Source organism: Balaenoptera physalus (genome assembly GCF_965194825.1).
Source record: "Balaenoptera physalus genome assembly, chromosome: 8".
Classification (NCBI taxonomy): Eukaryota; Metazoa; Chordata; class Mammalia; order Artiodactyla; family Balaenopteridae; genus Balaenoptera; species Balaenoptera physalus.
The window spans coordinates 48340287-48360535 of record NC_138887.1 but is presented as its reverse complement, the minus strand read 5'-3'; the positions used below and the strand labels follow the sequence as shown (position 1 = coordinate 48360535).

Genomic DNA, 20249 nt, shown 5'->3' with positions numbered 1-20249 from the left:
CACTCTTCACCACCTCAGCAATGCCTGAGGCATCAGCACTTTGCTATCCACATCACAGCCCAGCAATGGACAAATCTTCCAGTGACGGTTACTGCACTGAAGAGCAGGGTCTTTGGCTGGTAGCACAGTCTGCTCTAGGCCGGCCCTACTGGCCCCCAGCTACTAGCAAGAACTTGTTGGGAGCTGGCCCCTCACATCAGGAATTCTCTGGATTGTTATTCGATCTTCCATCTGGCCCAGCGAGAGGAGAGGTTCTGGCCAGGGGTACATTACTAGCCATTGGCTGATCTCACTTCAAATGGGTATCACTAACCATAAGCGGGGCCTTAGGCTGCCCACCCTCACACTGTGTTTTTCTCGTCCATTTACTTTCCTACTTTCCTGATTTCTCTTCTATCTTGGAACATTTCCCACCCTCACTCTGAGCTGAGAGCCTGTTTGCTAAGCCACTAAAGATATAAAAGCAGTGGAAGAGGACTTCCTTCGCTTCCCACCATTACACCTTCCCACCTGCCCACACCTGTGGCTCCACCTTTACCTCCTGTTTCCATGGGCGCCCAGCAAAGCTGCTCCTCACCACACCTCTCTCTCCCATCCTCCAAGACATGGATCCTTTTTTTTTTTTTTAAGTGATGTGTCCTTACTATATTTTAGTTAAATCAAAAAGAAATGTTTCAGTCTTCCCCAGCGGCACAGTGGTTAAGAATCTGCCTGCCAATTTAGGGGACATGGGTTCAATCCCTGGTCCGGGAAGATCCCATATGCCGCGGAGCAGCTAAGCCCATGCGCCACAACTACTAAGCCTGCACTCTGCAGCCCGTGAGCCACAACTACTGAGCCCGCATGCTGCAACTACTGAAGCCTGTGCACTTAGAGCTCCACAACAAGAGAAGCCACCGAAGTGAGAAGCCCATGCACCACAACCAAGAGTAGCCCCTGCTCGCTGCAACTAGAGAAAGCCCGCGCACAGCAACGAAGACCCAGTGCAGCCAAAAATAAATAAATAAGAACGCAAAAAAAAAAAAGAAATGTTTCATATAAAACACTGGGGAGAATCACTCAAAATATTTATCCTAAGCGTTAAATCTAAGTTTGGAGGTAGAATAGTCACGTGGCTTCTATCAGCAATGGGACGTCTCCCAGGGGGGTCACTGCAAGGAGACAGGCAAGCCATAGGCTACAGTGCAGCCCCAATAAGATACCTGAGTCAGGGACCCTGGGTGGGGGGATGGGGTTGGTGCTGGTTGACATAGTAGAGAAAAGGGGGCTCTTCGGCCTGCTCCAAGCCAGCCCTGCCACAGAGCCCTGGTGTAGCAGTCAGTGTCACAGTCAGCCACATCCAGAAGGTACCCAGAAACAGGGGACAGCCAGCCATGATATACCTGAGCACAATGCCAGCCATCAACACCAAATGCTAAACCATCAGACAAATGTGCCATTGTGGTCTTGAGGGACATCCGGACACGCAAAGACCTTCTGGCCCAGGCCAGGCAAGGCTATGTCTGCCTCCCAAGGACACATGACTACGGTTCCCAGTGATGGTTAGGTGGCTATTATTGGTCTGGGAATTCATTTTAATCCACCTACAATGAGTGTGCAGCATTCTTTCTAAAAGAAAGCCTACTTTTGGGCCAAGGGCTAGGGAAGGGGACAGGAGGGAACTCTAGTTAGGACTATTACTTGCTATGATCAGGACTTCCATTTAAACAGCCCAGATGTCGAGATTATCTTATATTGGCCTCACACAGGTTGGGGAGAAAGTAGAAGTTAGAACAATTGCTGAAAGCTTCCGGTTTTCTCTTTATTAAGTCTGATGACTCAGACTGAATTGGGGCTTTTTGCAATAGGCAAGCACATCGTTCTTACACAAATGAGAGAACATGTAACTCACCTATCACAAAGCCTTGCAAAGAGAGGACACCAGATCAACTGTGGCTAAAAATAGGATGAGCGGTAGTATATATTCTCTCCTGCTGCCTAATGTCCATCACAATGAGAACAATCTTTAAAAGTAAACTGTATAGATTGCCAACAAACACATGAAAGAATGCTCAACATTATTAATCATTAGAGAAATGCAAACCAAAACTACAATGAGATATCATCTCACACCGGTCAGAATGACCATCATCAAAAAATCTAGAAACAATAAATGCTGGGGAGGGTGTGGAGAAAAGGGAACACTCTTGCACTGTTGGTGGGAATGTAAATTGATACAGCCACTATGGAGAAGAGTATGGAGGTTCCTTAAAAGACTAAAAATAGAACTACCATACGACCCAGCAATCCCACTACTGGGCATATACCCTGAGAAAACCATAATTCAAAAAGAGTCATGTACCAAAATGTTCATTGCAGCTCTATTTACAATAGCCAGGACATGGAAGCAACCTAAGTGTCCATAATTGTATGAATGGATAAAGAAGATGTGGCACATATATACAATGGAATATTACTCAGCCATAAAAAGAAACGAAATTGAGTTATTTGTAGTGAGGTGGATGGACCTAGAGTCTGTCATACAGAGTGAAGTAAGTCAGAAAGAGAAAAACAAATACAGTATGCTAACACATATATATGGAATCTAAGGAAAAAAAAAAAAAAGGTCATGAAGAACCTAGTGGCAAGAGGGGAATAAAGACACAGACCTACTAGAGAATGGACTTGAGGATATGGGGAGGGGGAAGGGTAAGCTGTGACAAAGTGAGAGAGTGGCATGGACATATATACACAACCAAACGTAAAATAGATAGCTAGTGGGAAGCAGCCGCATAGCACAGGGAGATCAGCTCTGTGCTTTGTGACCACCTAGAGGGGTGGGATAGGGAGGGTGGGAGGGAGGGAGATGCAAGAGGGAAGAGATATGGGAACATATGTATATGTATAACTGATTTACTTTGTTATAAAGCAGAAATTAACACACCATTGTAAAGCAATTATACTCCAATAAAGATGTTAAAAAAAAAAAGAGTAAACTGTATATTGAAATGTATTATAAAACTTGAAAGTGAAACAAAAGATAGATTTCAAGGATGGTTAGAGTTTCTATTTCACTGGACTAAAGAGACCCTGCCAAGGAAGACAAGAAACCTAAAGTCTCTTTTGGGCACCATTTACTTTCCTGTTAAACAGCAACAGGATACAGTGAAGAATGCATTTTAGTTCTACTTTCATTTAAAATCATTTCTGTTACCTAGTAAAGCAGAACCATATCCTCTCTAGAGAAAAAGAGTATATGTTTAACAAATGGAAAGTAGCTGCCATTTTCCCTTTTTCTTGTTAACAGAAAGTCAATCTTGCTCTGGGAGACAGTGCATCCCTAGCCCTAGGGAATGAATCACAGCTGATGTTAAGTCACTTATTGTGATGGCATTTCCCAGACCCCCTGTAGCTAGGATTGGCCTCTGACTGTTTTAGCCACTGAGGTGGAAGAAGTCTCCTGGGGGCTTCTGGGAAAGATTTTGATTTCTTTTTCTTTTTTTGCCAACATCTATTATTATTATTATTTTTAATTATATACATACTAACAGGTGTGAGATGATATCTCAGTGTGGGTTTTTTTTTTTTTAAATATAGTTGATTTACAATATTTCAGGTATACAGCAAAGTGATTCAGCTACATATACATATATGTATGTATATGTATATATATATATTCTTTTTCAGATTCTTTTCCATTATAGCTTATTATAAGACACTGAATATAGTTCTCTGTGCTATTCAGTAGGTCCTTGCTGTTTATCTACCTTCTCTTTAGTAGTGTGTATCTGTTTATCTCAAATTCCAAATTTATCCCTCTCCCCAACCCCAAGATTTTGCTTTCTGATAAAAGAAGCAAGTGCAAGAGGAGAGCTTGCTTTTGCTCTTCCCCACCCACCACTTTGCCTTTGAACGTGGCTGTGATGCCTAGAGCTGCAGCAGCGGCCTCGCAATCATAAACTGACACTGTCAGAAGCCAGTGGGCTGAGGGCGACAAGGCAGATGGGAAGAACAGCTGGGGCCTTGAAGGCATCACTGAATTGCTGAAACGACCCTGACTGGATAACTTGTGCACTTCTTGTTTAGTAAGTAATGAAGGTTCTTTGAGATTCAGACCTTGCCAGTTGAGTTTTCTTTTGCTTGCAGCCAGAAACATTTCCAACTGATACACAGACCTTTAATGACTGGTTCAATGACTGCCCATATACCCAGTATCAAAATTTCACTATTGGGCTTCCCTGGTGGTGCAGTGGTTGAGAGTCTGCCTGCCAATGCAGGGGACATGGGTTCAAGCCCTGGTCTGGGAAGATCCCACATGCCGCGGAGCAACTAGGCCCGTGAGCCACAACTACTGAGCCTGCGCGTCTGGAGCCTGTGCTCTGCAACAAGAGAGGCCGCGATAGTGAGAGGCCCACGCATCGCGATGAAGAGTGGCCCCCACTTGCCACAACTAGAGAAAGCCCTCGCACAGAAACGAAGACCCAACACAGCCAAAAATAATAAATAAATAATAAATAAATTTTAAAAAAAAATTTCACTATTGCTAATATTTACCATATTTGCTTTATCTCTGTGTGTATGTGTATTTTCAATATATGTTGAAATTAAGTTGTCAGTATCATAACTTACCCCTTCAGCACCTATCTCCTAAAAGTAAGTACCTTTCCCTTCATGACTACAATGCCATTCTCTCCTAAAAATATTACTAATTCTCTGATAGTATGTGAGAGCTAGTCCATATTCAGTTTCCTTTATTATCCCCCAAATATCTTTTTGTAGTTGGCGAAAACTTCCATTTAAATGGTACAAATGGGACTTGAAGTTTTGTTTTACTTTTTCTTCTTCTTTGAATCAAAAAGAAAGATTCGGGACTTCCTTGGTGGCGCAGTGGTTAAGAATCCGCCTGCCAATGCAGGGGACACATGTTCAAGCCCTGGTCCAGGAAGATAACACATGCCACAGAGCAACTAAGCCCCTGTGCCACAACTACTGAGCCCATGTGCCACAACTACTGAAGCCTGTGCACCTAGAGTCTGTGCGCCACAACAAGAGACAATGAGAAGCTCACGCACCGCAAGAAAGCACAGCCCCCACTCGTCTCAACTAGAGAAAGCCCACGTGCAGCAACGAAGACCCAACCCAGCCAAAAATAAATAAATTAATTATTTTTTAAAAAAGATTAATTTAAAATATATATATAAAAAATAAATTTAAAAAAAGAAAAAAGAAAGATTCATCACCCCCTCCTCCTGCCACAACAGAGTTTCATTCTTCAGCCCATGATGGCTTCTGAGCTCAGGAGAGCCTGGCAAGACTTGAATAAAGCTTTGGAATTAAGGCTGTAACAAATCACCTCAGCCATACACCCTTCAAAAGCGTTGTAAGAATTCCCATTTGGAAACTTATTTGGGCTTGGGTTCCTGGTTCCTAATGTTCTTCTCAATCAGACTTTGAGGCAAAGGACTATGGACATGGAGTGTGGAGTCAAGCTGTCTGTGAGGCAGTCTGCTCTGATTTGGGGACCTAACTTTATTCTCCCTCCCCAAATGACCCTCCACATCCCACTCCATAATTTACATGTAACAGTGGGACAAAATGAACAGGGGATGGCATTTTTTACCCCCAGTTGTAGTAATTACAATACTAATTGTGTATTTGAACTACTCAAAACCCTTTATAGTTGACACTCCTTATAAATAATTAGGAAAAAATTCAGATGCACCCACACTCTGAGAGAGATGGGTAAACAAAGCTAATTGTTTTGTGACATGTAAATTAATGAAATCAACAGAGGTTTTTGTAGAACATTGTTGCATAAAGGACAAATGTTGCTTGATTATCTTTGTTTATTTTTTTTAACCTCCCATTTTACTTATTTATTTATTTTTTTTTTTGAAATTCACGTTCTTTTATTTATTTATTTATTTATTTATTTATTTATTTATTTATTTATTTATTTATGACTGTGTTGAGTCTTCGTTTCTGTGCGAGGGCTTTCTCTAGTTGCGGCAAGTGGGGACCACTCTTCATTGCGGTGCACGGGCCTCTCACCATCGCGGCCTCTCTTGTTGCAGAGCACAGGCTCCAGACGCGCAGGCTCAGTAATTGTGGCTCACGGGCCCAGTGGCATGCGGGATCTTCCCAGACCCGGGCTCGAACCCGTGTCCCCTGCATTGGCAGGCAGTTTCTCAACCACTGCGCCACCAGGGAAGCCCCATTTTACTTAATTAAAACCATTATGGGAGATTGGTTCAAGATGGCAGAATAGAAGTACGTGCACTCACTCCCTCTTGCGAGAGCACCAGAATCACAACTAACACCTGAACAATCATCAACAGGAAGACACTGGAACTCACCAAATAAGATACCCCACATCCAAAGACAAAGGAGACGCCACAGTGAGACGGTAGGAGGGGCGCAATCACAATAAAATCAAATCCCATAACTGTTGGGTGGGTGATTCACAAACTGGAAACACTTATACCACAGAAGTCCACCCACTAGAGTGAAGGTACTGAGCCCCACGTCAGGCTTCCCAACCTGGGGGTCCGGCAATGGGAGGAGGAATTCCTAGAGAATCAGACTTTGAAGTCTACCAGGATTTGATTGCAGGACTTCGACAGGACTGGGGGAAACAGAGACTCCACTCTTGGAGGGCACACACAAAGTAGTGTGCACATTGGGACCCAGAGGAAGGAGCAGTGACCCCATAGGACACTGAAATAGACCTACTTGCTAGTGCTGGAGGGTCCCCTGCAGAGGTGGGGGGTGGGTGTGGCTCACCATGAGGAAAAGGACACTGGCAGCAAAAGTTCTGGGAAGTACTTCTTGCTGTGAGCCCTCCCAGAGTCTGTCATTAGCCCCACCAAAGGGCCCAGGTAGGCTCCAGTGTTGGGTCGCCTCAGGCCAAACAATCACTAGGGAGGGAACGCAGCCCCACCCATCAGCAGACAAGCAGATTAAAGTTTTACTGAGCTCTGCCCACCAGAGCAACAGTCAGCTCTACTCACCACCAGTCCCTCCCATCAGGAAACTTGCACAAGCCTGTTAGATAGCCTCATCCACCAGAGGGCAGACAGCAGAAGCAAGAAGAACTACAATCCTGCAGCCTGTGGAACAAAAACCACATTCACAGAAAGATAAACAAAATGAAAAGGCAAAGGGCTATGTACCAGGTAAAGGAACAAGATAAAACCCAGAAAAACAACTAAATGAAGCAGAGAGAAGGAACTTTCCAGAAAAAGAATTCAGAATAATGATAGTGAAGATGATCCAGGACCTCGGAAAAAGAATGGAGGCAAAGATCGAGAAGATGCAAAAAATGTTTAACAAAGACTTAGAAGAATTAAAGAACAAACAAACAGAGATGAACAATACAATAACTGAAATGAAAAATACAATAGAAGGAATCAAGAGCACAGTAACTGAGGGAGAAGAACGGATAAGTGACCTGGAAGACAGTATGGTGGAATTCACTGCCATGGAACAGAATAAAGAAAAAAGAATGAAAAGAAATGAAGACAGCCTAAGAGACCTCTGGGACAACATGAAGCGCAACAACATTCGCATTATAGGGGTCCCAGAAGGAGAAGAGAGAGAGAAAGGACCAGAGAAAATATTTGAAGAGATTATAGTCTAAAACGTCCCTAACATGGGAAAGGAAGTAGCCACCCAAGTCCAGGAAGCACAGAGAGTCCCAGGGAGGATAAACCCAAGGAGAAACATGCTGAGACACATAGTAATCAAATTGACAAAAATTAAAGACAAAGAAAAATTATTGAAAGCAACAAGGGAAAAATGACGAATAACATACAAGGGAACTCCCAAAAAGTTAACACCTGATTTCTCAACAGAAACTCTACAAGCCAGAAGGGAGTGGCATGATATATTTCAAGTGATGAAAGGGAAGAACCTACAACCAAGATTACTCTACCCGGCAAGGATCTCATTCAGATTCGACAGAGAAATCAAAAGCTTAACAGACAAGCAAAATCTAAGAGAATTCAGCACCACCAAACCAGCTCTACAACAAATGCTAAAGGAACTTCTCTAAGTGGGAAACACAAGAGAAGAAAAGGACCTACAAAAACAAACCCATAACAATTAAGAAAATGGTCACAGGAACATACATATCGATAATTACCTTAAACGTGAATGGATTAAATGCTCCAACCAAAAGATACAGGCTTGCTGAATGGATACAAAAACAAGACCCATATATTTGCTGTCTACAAGACACCCACTTCAGACCTAGGGACACATACAGACAGAAAGTGAGGGGATAGAAAAAGATTTCCATGCAAATGGAAGTCAAAAAGAAAGCTGGAGTGGCAATACTTATATCAGATAAAATAGACTTTAAAATAAAGAATGTTACAAGAGACAAGGAAGGACACTACATAATGATCAAGGGATCAATCCAAAAAGAAGATATAACAATTATAAATATATATGCACCCAACGTAGGAGCACCTCAATACATAAGGCAACTGCTAACAGCTATAAGAGAGGAAATCGACAGTAACACAATAATAGTGGGGGACCTTAACACCTCACTTACACCAATGGACAGATCATCCAGACAGAAAATTAATAAGGAAACAGAAGCTTTAAATGACACAATAGACCACATAGATTTAATTGATATTTATAGGACATTCCATCCAAAAAGAGCAGATTACACTTTCTTCTCAAGTGCGCAGGGAACATTCTCCAGGATAGATCACAACTTGGGTCACAAATCAAACTTCAGTAAATTTAAGAAAATTGAAATCATATCAAGCATCTTTTCTGACCACAATGCTATCAGATTAAAAATGAATTACAGGGAAAAAAACATAAAAAACACAAACACATGGAGGCTAAACAATATGTTACTAAATAACCAAGAGATCACTGAAGAAATCAAAGAGGAAATCAAAAACTACCTAGAGACAAATTACAATGAAAATACGATGATCTAAAACCTATGGGAGGCAGCAAAAGCAGTTCTATGAGGGAAGTTTATAGCAACACAAGCCTACCTCAAGAAACAAGAAAAATCTCAAATAAACAATCTAACCTTACACCTAAAGGAACTAGAGAAAGAAGAACAAACAAAACCCAAAGTTAGCAGAAGGAAAGAAATCACAAAGATCAAAGCAGAAATAAATGAAATAGAAACAAAGAAAACAATACCAAAGATCAATAAAACTAAAAGCTGGTTCTTTGAGAAGATAAACAAAATTGATAAACCATTAGCCAGACTCATTAAGAAAAAGAGGGAGAGTACTCAAATCAATGAAATTAGCAGAATACAAACCATCCTGAGAGACTACTACAAGCAACTCTATGCCAATAAATCGGACAGCCTGGAAGAAATGGACAAATTCTTAGCAAGGTATAACCTTCCAAGACTGAACCAGGAAGAAGCAGAAAATATGAACAGACCAATCACAAGTAACGAAATTGTAACTGTGATTAAAAATCTTCCAGCAAACAAAAGTCCAGGACCAGATGGCTTCACAGGTGAATTCTATCAAACATTTAGAGACGACCTAATACCCATCCTTCTCATATTCCTCCAAAAGATTGCAGAGGAAGGAACACTCCCAGACTCATTCTATGAGGCCACCATCACCCTGATACCAAAACCAGACAAAGATACTACAAAAAAAGAAAATTACAGACCAATATCACTAATGAATATAGATGCAAAAATCCTCAAAAATACTAGCAAACAGAATCCAACAACACATTAAAAGGATCATACACCATGATCAAGTGGGATTTATCCCAGGAATGCAAGGATTCTTCAATATATGCAAATCAATCAATGTGATACACCCTATTAACAAATTGAAGAAGAAAAACCATATGACCATCTCAATAGATGCTGAAAAAGCTTTTGACAAAATTCAACACCCATTTATGATAAAAACTCTCCAGAAAGTGGGCATAGAGGGAACCTACCTCAACATAATAAAGGCCATATATGACAAACCCACAGCAAACATCATTCTCAATGGTGAAAAACTGAGAACATTTCCTCTAAGATCAGGAACAAGACATTGTCCATTCTCGCCACTATTATTCAACATAGTTTTGGAAGTCCTAGCCATGGCAATCAGAGAAGAAAAAGAAATAAAAGGAATACAAATTGGAAAAGAAGAAGTAAAACTGTCACTGTTTGCAGATGACATGATACTATACATGGAGAAAGACACCACCAGAAAACTACTAGAGCTAATGAATGAATTTGGTAAAGTTGCAGGATACAAAATTAATGCATAGAAATCTCTTGCATTCTTATACACTAATGATGAAATATCTGAAAGAGAAATTAAGGAAACACTCCCATTTACCATTGCAACAAAAAGAATAAAATACCTAGGAATAAACTTACCTAGGGAGACAAAAGAACTGTATGCTGAAAACTATAAGACACTGCTGAAAGAAATTAAAGATGATACAAACAGATGGAGAGATATACCATGTTCTTGGATTGGAAGAATCAATATTGTGAAAATGACTATACTACCCAAAGCAATCTACAGATTCAATGCAATCCCTATCAAATTACCAATGGCATTTTTTACAGAACTAGAACAAAAAAATCTTAAAATTTGTATGGAGACACAAAAGACCCTGAATAGCCAAAGCAGTCTTGAGGGGAAAAAATGCAGCTGGAGGAATCAGACTCCTTGACTTCAGACTATACTACAAAGCTACAGTAATCAAGACAATATGGTACTGGCACCAAAACAGAAATATAGATCAATGGAACAGGATAGCAAGCCCAGAGATAAACTCACACACCTATGGTCAACTAATCTATGACAAAGGAAGCAAGGATATACAATGGAGAAAAGACAGTCTCTTCAGTAAGTGGTGCTGGGAGAACTGGACAGCTACATGTAAAAGAATGAAATTAGAACACTCCCTAACACCACACACAAAAATAAACTCAAAATGGATTAGAGACCTAAACGTAAGACCAGACACTATAAAACTCTTAGAGGAAAACATAGGAAGAACATTCTTTGACATAAATCACAGCAAGATCTTTTTTGATCCACCTCCTAGAGTAATGGAAATAAAAATAAAAATAAACAAATGGGACCTAATGATACTTAAAAGCTTTTGCGCAGCAAAGGAAACCATAAACAAGACAAAAAGGCAACCCTCAGAAGGGGAGAAAATATTTGCAAATGAATCAACGGACAAAGGATTAATCTCCAAAATATATAAACAGCTCATGCAGCTCAATATTAAAAAAATAAACAACCCAATCAAAAAATGGGCAGAAGACCTAAATAGACATTTCTCCAAAGAATACAAACAGTTGGCCAAGAAGCACATGAAAAAGCTGCTCACCATCACTAATTATTAGAGAAATGCAAATCAAAACTACAATGAGGTATCACCTCACACCAGTTAGAATGGGCATCATCAGAAAATCTACAAACAACAAATGCTGGAGAGGGTGTGGAGAAAAGGGAACCCTCTTGCACTGTTGGTGGGAATGTAAATTGATACAGCCACTATGGAGAACAGTATGGAGGTTCCTTAAAAAAGTAAAAATAGGGCTTCCCTGGTGGCGCAGTGGTTGAGAATCTGCCTACTAATGCAGGGGACACGGGTTCGAGCCCTGGTCTGGGAAGATCCCACATGCCGCGGAGCAACTAGGCCCGTGAGCCACAACTACTGAGCCTGTGCGTCTGGAGCCTGTGCTCCGCAACAAGAGAGGCTGCGATAGTGAGAGGCCTGCGCACTGCGATGAAGAGTGGCCCCCACTTGCCGCAACTAGAGAAAGCCCTCGCACAGAAACGAAGACCCAACACAGCCATAAATAAATAAATAAATTTTAAAAAAAAAGTAAAAATAGAATTACCATATGACCCAGCAGTCCTACTACTGGGCAGAGAGATGGGTAAACAAAGCTAATTGTGAGAAAATTATTATTTTTGGTTTTCCCAGAGAAAACCATAATTCAAATACACACATGCTCCCCAATGTTCATTGCAGCACTATTTACAATAGCCAGGCCATGGAAGCAACCTAAATGCCGATCAACAGACACATGGATAAAGAAGATGTGGTACATATATACAATGGAATATTACTCAGCCATAAAAAAGAATGAAATTGGGTCATTTGTAGGGACGTTGGTGGATCTAGAGACTGTCATACAGAGTGAAGTAAGCCAGAAAGAGAAAAACAAATATCGTATACTAACACATATATATGGAACCTAGAAAAATGGTACAGATGAACCGGTTTGCAGGGCAGAAATAGAGACACAGATGTAGAGAACAAACGTGTAAACACCAATGGGGGAAAGTGGCAGGGCGGGGTGGTGGTGTGATGAATTGGGAGATTGGGATTGACATATATACACTAATATGTATAAAATGGATAACTAATAAGAACCTGCTGTATAAAAAACAGAAAACAAAAAAGAAAAAACCATTATGCTCAGAGGAACTTGACAGCTTCATATTGCTGATGTCAATGCGGCAGTATTGCCTCCGCAGGGGCAAAGTGCCCCCTTTCTCAAGTAGAGCTTACTAGAATAATGTGTAACTGGAGACTTACCTAAACGACTCTTCTCTCTCTTCATCTGCCTGGTGCTTGCGGTTCTAGTCTCTTTCTCCTCATTTCCAGAATTTTCGGTGTCATTTAGTTCTCCCAGCATTACTACATGTTGGGAGAAAAAGATTTCAAATAATGAAAAATATATTTAAACTGGTCATAAAGTGGTAGAAGTCAGTGTGTTTTAACTTAATTCCATTGGATTCCTCAAAAACCATTAATATTTCATTCATTTTAACTGCAGAAAGTTAATTGTGTAATCTGTTAGAAGGGCCTTATTGCATATGAATAAAGTCATAGCAATTGCTTGTGAAAGTTAGAGGTTTATTATTAATGCTCAAAACCCATTATTCTGGGGGAAACATTCAGCCAACTCTAATCAGAGACTCACAAACTTATCACACCCAAAAAATGGTTAAAGATATGTTTTCACTAAATTATCTGTGTCACCATTCAACCCAGGAACAATGGTGTAAGTAATTTCTCCCTCTTCAACATGTTATTTTTCCAACTTTTTCAAAAGGGCACATTTCTTAAGCTTGAAATAACTAATGCAAGTCATAAAGAAAAGCTTTGTTATGTTTTCACAAACATATCCCCAAGAAACAAATGCTTGCTTCTGCTAATGACTATTTTACCTCTAAAAGGAGTGAAAGCAAGGAATTTCTAAAATTTTAACATTCTGCTTACCGAACATAGACAACAGGAAGGTTTGGATCCCCCCACTGGACTCCCAGAGACTGTGTAGAAAGATGAATCACAAAGCAGTGCCATGAACAGCTTGGGAACCACATCCGGGCATTGCTACCATGGGCCGCTTTGTGCAAAAAGTGTTAGACATGCAAATGTTTCCTGTGGGCTGTGGAAAGAGAGGCCAGCAGTTTCTGCCACCCGTGACCTCCCAGCACAGTGTGCTCTGACGAGGCCCTTCTGGGGCTGTAGGGTGCTGCACCTCACCTCTCCTGCCTCAGCCTGGGCAAGGACAAGAGATGTCCAAAACATCCGTCGTAGAAAAACCTAGGACACATGCAGGAACATTCGTTAAGATTCTTTTTTGTTCTGATTTGTTTTGTTTTGTTTTGATTTTGGTTTTGGGGGGGTTTTTGGGCCACACCACATGGCATACGGGATCTTAGTTCCCCGACCAGAGACGGAACCTGTCCCACTGCAGTGGAAGCGCGGAGTCCTAACCACTGGACGGCCAAGGAATTCCCTCGTTAAGGTTCTTAAAGAAGAAAGTTTGACTTTGTGCTTGGAAATATATCAGAAATTACCTAAAGGCAAACAAGAGCTGGCCCTCTGCAGAGTTGAGCAGCCACTCGTCTCCAGATGCCTCCACGCTTAAAGTGCTCTCTTGGGGCTGGGGCTTTCCAGGCCTTTCCAGGCAAGGCTGCCCAGCATTTTTCTCTTCCTCCCTCCAGGCTTTGAACCAGTGATGCTCACCTGTGGTGCCTCATTCTCTCGGCAAACCGTACTGGCTGGGCCCCGCACACATGAATCCTAGGAAAGGTTAATGGCAAGCCCAAGTTTGGGGATGGTCCTCCTGGACTGACTGACCCTCTTTCCAAGAGCGATGCCAACTTAACCAAAAGGATTCCTTTTTTAATGGGAATTTCAAGACTCAGTATTTTTTCTTGGGTTGAGGAGGGTGGGATCAGGGATGTTTCTAGTTCTTTGGTTCAGAATGGGTAACATTTAGTAGCAGCTGTGGCCCAGCAAAACCTCTTTTTTGTTATTTCTGTCCCAAGACCTTAGAGCAGGGTTCCCCAACCCCTGGGCCATGGACCGGTACTGGTTCGCGGCCTTTTAGGAACCGGGCGGCACAGCAGAAGGTGAGCGGTGGGCCAGAGAGCGAAGCTTCACCTGCCGCTTCCCATCGCTCCCCATCGCTCGCATTACCGCCTGAACCATCCCCCACTCCCCCACGCCCATCCATGGAAAACCTGTCTTCCACAAAACCGGTTCCTGGTGCCAAAAAGGTTGGGGACCTCTACCTTAGAGCACTGAGTAAAAAATCCTTCAGATCCTCCTGATTCACTTCAGTAATGACCTATAATATTTCTCTCAGACAGGCTCAGATTCTTGGGACCATCTCCCTGTTTAGTCCATACATCTTGTTTGCAGTGACTGGCAGAGAGTTAGTTGAGAAATCTAGGATAACAAAGCTTTTACTGTATAAATATTCTACCAAAGAAAACCAAAAAGATATCATAAAGCATTCAATCTGACACATTCCAGATAAATTATTCAAATTTTGCTGCAAATGCTTCAGCCTAAAATAAATGGCTTTGTTTGCAGATCTGTGTATGATACCGCACATTTGTCAGAACTCCTTACCCATCCGAAAGTGCTGTTGCCCTGGTAACTGGGGAGCTCGGCAGAGCTAAGAGATCTTGCTGGCGGCAGGGGTAACATAAACCCCATGAGGGCAGGGTTCACGTCCGTTATATTCACCACCCTCTCTGAGGTCCCAGATACAGGGCCAGGCACAGAGAGGGCACTCGAGAAATGAGCCCATTTGCTGTATTTACAAGTGTAAGAATATGGCAATAGCATCAGGTCCTGAGCTTGTAGGGCAAAGAATAAAAAGGACAGGCCACAACTTCATCTTTCATGTATGCATTTGTGACGTCACATGGATGAAAAAGGAGCAGGAGGAGTTGTTCTTTTCAAAAGGAAAATATTCACAAAATATATGGAAATAGTAACACAACTTTGAGACCATAGGTGGTTTCCCTGAGCAAGATTTGGCAGGAATCAAAAAAGCCAATTTAGCACTCTAGGAAGAAACTTGATGGTACTTGGGAATGGGAGGAGAATTTTACAGTACCTCATCAAGTGGCATACACACACACACATTATATTACAGATGTATATATACACATAAATAAACATACATACTATATACATAAGTATATGTTTGTGTATTTGTATCAAAGATCCCTGTGCTCTACCTCAAACTTTCCATGATGAAATGAGATACTTTGGTCATCAACAGAGAAATAATAAAATAACTCCCAAAGTTTGGGGAGAAGGGGAGGCTGGGGAGAAAACTGTTCCATATTTAGCATAAGACGACCAGTTTCCTAAAAGTATCTTTCTCTACATAAACTACAAAAAGCATTTCAAAATTTACTTTATGCTTTCCACACCTTTAACAAAACTGACATATCCAAAGTCAATACTGGAAGAGAAAAGGGATTATTCACTCACCCCCAGAGGAGCAGCCTTTCTCTCTTTTCAAAGATGTTTCTTCTGTTGGTGGTGGTTTAAGTAAGAGGAATGGGAAAGTGGGAATCGTAGGGAGATGGGCTTTTAATCTCCAAAGGAGAATATTTTCCCCCTCACCGCACATTCCCGGTAGAACGATGCACTTGATTTAGTGTCCCAGCGGCAACTGAAGCCTTAAATTAAAGGCTCAAAGGAGTTCAAGGAAGAAGCAATGGGGAACCAGATTAGACAGAAGGTCTCTCCAAAAACATACACATTCAGTTTAGACCAGTCGTATTTTCCAACCCGAAGCACACTTCCTACAGACTCTGGCGGTCAGCGTCCTTCCAAGCACAGGAAGTGCTGACATCTGTGCGCAAGCACATCTGCAGGAGTCACACTGCCTGGGCTCAGACCCAGGCCCCACCCACCAGCCATGTGGCTGCAGTCAGGGTCACTGATTTCTTCAAGCCTCCGTTTCTCAGCTCTAACACGGGCATAACAATAGTACTTACCTCACAAAGTGGTTAGGAAGATGAAATAAGGATGACAGCGCATGAAGGGTCTTAGGAGAGGGTCTGGGGTGAAGTTAGTGCTCAAAAAAGCACAGCTATTGTCATTCTGAGTGGCAGTATTGCATATTCAGTTATTATCATTATCAGCAACAGCAGCATTGTTATACTCAAGGAGTTTGGTTTGACTTAAGGTGAAAGTGTGAAATGGTGATCAACATGAGGGAGAAGGTGTAACTGAACCAAAACCTGGGTCAGCTCACCCGTGCATGCAGTAAAGTCAATCTACTGACACCAGGTTGTGGTGAAGGAAAGGGCAGTGTTTATCGCAGGGCGCCAAGCAAGGAGTCCAGGTAGCAAGTGCTCAAAAAGCCCGAACTCCCCTGGAAGGCTTTCAGGGAAAGGTTTTTAAAGACAGGGAGAGGGAGAGGGTTGCAGGGTGCGTGATCAGCTCATGGACATTCTTCTGATTGGTTGGTGGTGAGGTAATGGGGAGTCAACATCATCAACCTTCTGGTTCCAACCGGTCTTGGCTCTTCGTGCTTGTGGGCAGCGTGCAGTTAATTTCTTCCACCTGGTGGGGGTTTCAGTATCTGCAAAACAGCTCAAAGGATTTGGCTCAGAATATTATCTATAGCCTTTGAGGAGGAACTAAAGGTCCTCGACTTTGTTTAATGGTTAAATTATTATTTTGTCTTGCTTGACTGTTTTCCTTTGCTTCTGCACTTTCTCACTTCTTTAATTAAATATATTCTTTGGAACTCTGCGAAGGCCTAGGAGGCTAAAGTTTTTCTACAAACAAGAGGCAGGCAGAGGACATGTGCCAGGGGCGGGGGTGGGGGTGGGATGGGGGTGGTGTCCGGCTGTCCCAAGGAGGCCCCATAGGGTCCTGTTGAGTTATAAAGGCAACGAGTAATTTGGGGGGAGATAAAAATTAAACCCACAAACACATTCTCACTCCTTTCCCTCTGTGCCAGACTGTCAGCCCCTACAGCTTTGAGATTAATCTAGGTATTGCTCTGAGATTAAAGTAACAAGCTGAGCTCCTCCATGCATTATCCATAGTGATAGAAACAAAGCCATCAGAGTGACACAGAGCACAATAAAAAGGTAGTTTTACTCTTTTAAACTAATTCTTAAATAATTAATGCATAAGTAGATTCTCCTCATAAAAATACAAACAATACAGATAAGGACAAACTCTCCCTTGACCACTATCCCCAATTCTAGAGCCCTCCCCAGAGGTAAGCACTGTTATCAGGGTGGAATGCATCCTTCAGACTTTGTCCATAGAAAATGTATTCATTTTGGTTCACATAAATGGACTCTCTGTACTATTGATATTTGGCAACTGCTGTTTTAATTCATGAGTGTCTGGAATGTTGCCATATTTGTATATATAAACAGTTCTACCTTATCCATTCTTTTCAATGTGTGTCTATTCCCAGTAACAGAGTGGATAGCTTTCACAGGGCTGACGAGATTCCATCCCTTGCCCAACTCTGTCTTTTGCAGAAGCAGTTACCTTGTGGGAGGAAATGTCACTGGCTTGAGAGTTTGCAGATGTGTTCTTTGGTTCTACCACTTCTGACTAGAAGTAGACCTAGAGAACTCAGTTCCCTTATCTATTAAACAAGAGAACTGGATCACACAGTTCTGATACAGCTACAATAATCCATGTTTTGGGTATTGAAACAGAAAAGCTGTTCCTCAGAATGAGGAAAGTTGTGGGAGTGGGCAAAAGCTGATGATTTCTAAAGAAGTTCTTCCTGCAAAGAGGTGAATGCTTTCCACAAAGTTCAGCCCACTTACAAACTAAAGTCTGGTTTACCTCATTCTTTTAATGTTCGCAAACTATTCAATAGTATGTGGGCTTTATTTGAAAATCATGAGAGTCGAGATATTTTTGAGTAGCCACAGATACAGAAATTCTTCTGGTGGAATTTAGTTGAAAATATTTGCATCTGGGCTGTTTACTGGGTAGGGAATTAGGATGTTAGAGGGCAGATTTGGATGAAAGCTAAAAGGGAGAGATTTCAGTGCCCTAAAAAGGTTCATTCAATTGAATGAACACCCACTATGTCCAGTGGTGAGGATACTAAAATAAAAACCAAGACGGTTAGCTTTTGTACTTCCAAAATCTTCGTCATTGTCTGTTCTCTACCCAAAAGATGTCTGCATACTGGAGTAGTTCTCTTGTTCCCAGTCCATTACCCAGGTACTTTGCTACTGGAGATTTCAGACGAAACCTTGAAGAACTATTTGTCAGCATGGCTTTTTAACAAGGTTCCCTTCAACCCCACCATTAATGTTTTAATCAGTAAAAGAGAGAGAGGTGGTTGACAGTAACATTTTCATGGCTCTTATTTATTACTCTTTATTACCTTATCTGGAACATATTTTAAAATTATCATTACTGACACCAAAAAGAAATATTCTTTCACCAGAAAACAGAGAACTATTATGCTGCAGATGAGCAGTGATAAAATTTGGAGTGTGTGGGGAGGTTGAATGTGAAGTTTGCCTTATGGGATGAGGGGGAGGGGAAGACCCCAGCAAACCATCACCTACCTTCTTTCCTTTACAAACCATCACCTACCTTCTTTCCTCTACCCTCTGAACTGCAGTAGGTGGCAAAGGCTTGGGGAGTCCATAGCATGACTGCCCACACCCTCTGTTGCTGAGCCCTCAGGAAAGCTAAGTTCTGCCCCTTTGCCCCACACCACCACATTCTGTTGGACCAGTTCACACCCCCAACCACATTCCCACTCCCTAAATGTAGTCCCAGGGCTCCAAGGTTGAGGGGCTCCAGAACTGATTTCTTATTTCCCTCCCAGGATCAGCCTTGCCTATGGAGTTAGAGATACAAGCTCAGAACATCCCAACCCCAGCTGGCTCTCCAGTTGACTAAAGAGGTCAATTCTTAGCCTCCAGTGCTTAGACTCCCTGCCTGCCTGCGTCTAACAGTTATGGTAAAGTGGGTATTGGAAAACCCTAGCTTTCTTTCATAGAGTGTTGAATATAAATCCATGAAAGGCTAAGCAAGTCTTCCCCTCCCCCATCTCCCAGTGCCTTCCTCCAGCCTTTCTACATAAATCACATTTTAGAGCCTACAGAAATCAGGACTAGTGGTCCTAAGAACAAATGTAAGGTAGTCCCGTTGGTTTTTCTGCAGCCCCCTTTTCCCTTGTGGTGACTTCCCTCTGTGCCTTCCCACTGCCCCTGATGCCAAGGGTCCTGATTCTAGGGCTCCCCACAGCAGGAGAACCTTCCCAGTTTCACCACTTATCACAGTGCCCCTTGCCGGGGTCCTTGTTAACGGTCTAGACCACAAAGAAAAGGATGGGGTAAACACATGCAACCTCATCTCTGAGCCCCGGGACCAGATGCCTGCCCTATACCTCCCAAGGAAGTGGCGTTGCTTAAGAGGGTCCCTGGAGGCAACAATGTTTTTAAAATTTTGTTTTTAATGATAGATCTCAAGTACTATCAGGTCAAAGGAGGTTGGAGTTTTTCAAGTGGTAAGTTTTTTCTGAAGCACCCCAAATCTCCCCACATTACCCTGTTAATATCATTATTCTATGAGTTTCTTTATATCTCTTTTCATTCTCAACATTTGAGGGCTGAAATCAGGGAATGAAATTGCCATATGCCTCCAATTCAGTGAGATAGAACAGACTACAAGCTATAAGTTATATGTAAACCGAACACAAGTTAAATTATCAGTAAATTAAAATTGGATTATATGGGCACTTTGGCAAAAACACTTTGGACTTTAGAAAAGCAGACATTAAAACTACTATATTTGTGTTAGGCTGAAATTCTCAAAAATATCCCATGTAGATTGTTTATGTGTACATACACTCCTTTTATTTGTTTCTTTTTCTTTTTTTTTTTTTTTTCATTCAACAAACTTTTATTGAATGCTTACCCTAATCTAGGACCATTCCAGGCACTGGGGATACAGCCTTGAAC

At 41.9% G+C, this 20249-nt stretch overlaps 1 protein-coding gene across 1 annotated transcript in view; it reads right to left on the bottom strand.

The window, feature by feature from the left end:
* The window catches only part of LOC309665900 (ferroportin-like), a 30930-nt gene extending 14561 nt beyond the window's left edge, over positions 1–16369 (bottom strand). Inside the window, exons 1-2 of the mRNA XM_082472770.1 lie at positions 15766–16369; positions 12556–12657 (exon numbers count right to left, since the gene is read on the bottom strand). Coding sequence (XP_082328896.1) covers positions 12556–12657; positions 15766–15907 — 244 coding nt within the window. The 5' untranslated portion in view covers positions 15908–16369. The remainder of the gene's footprint in view (positions 1–12555; positions 12658–15765) is intronic.
* Positions 16370–20249: the final 3880 nt, after the last annotated feature.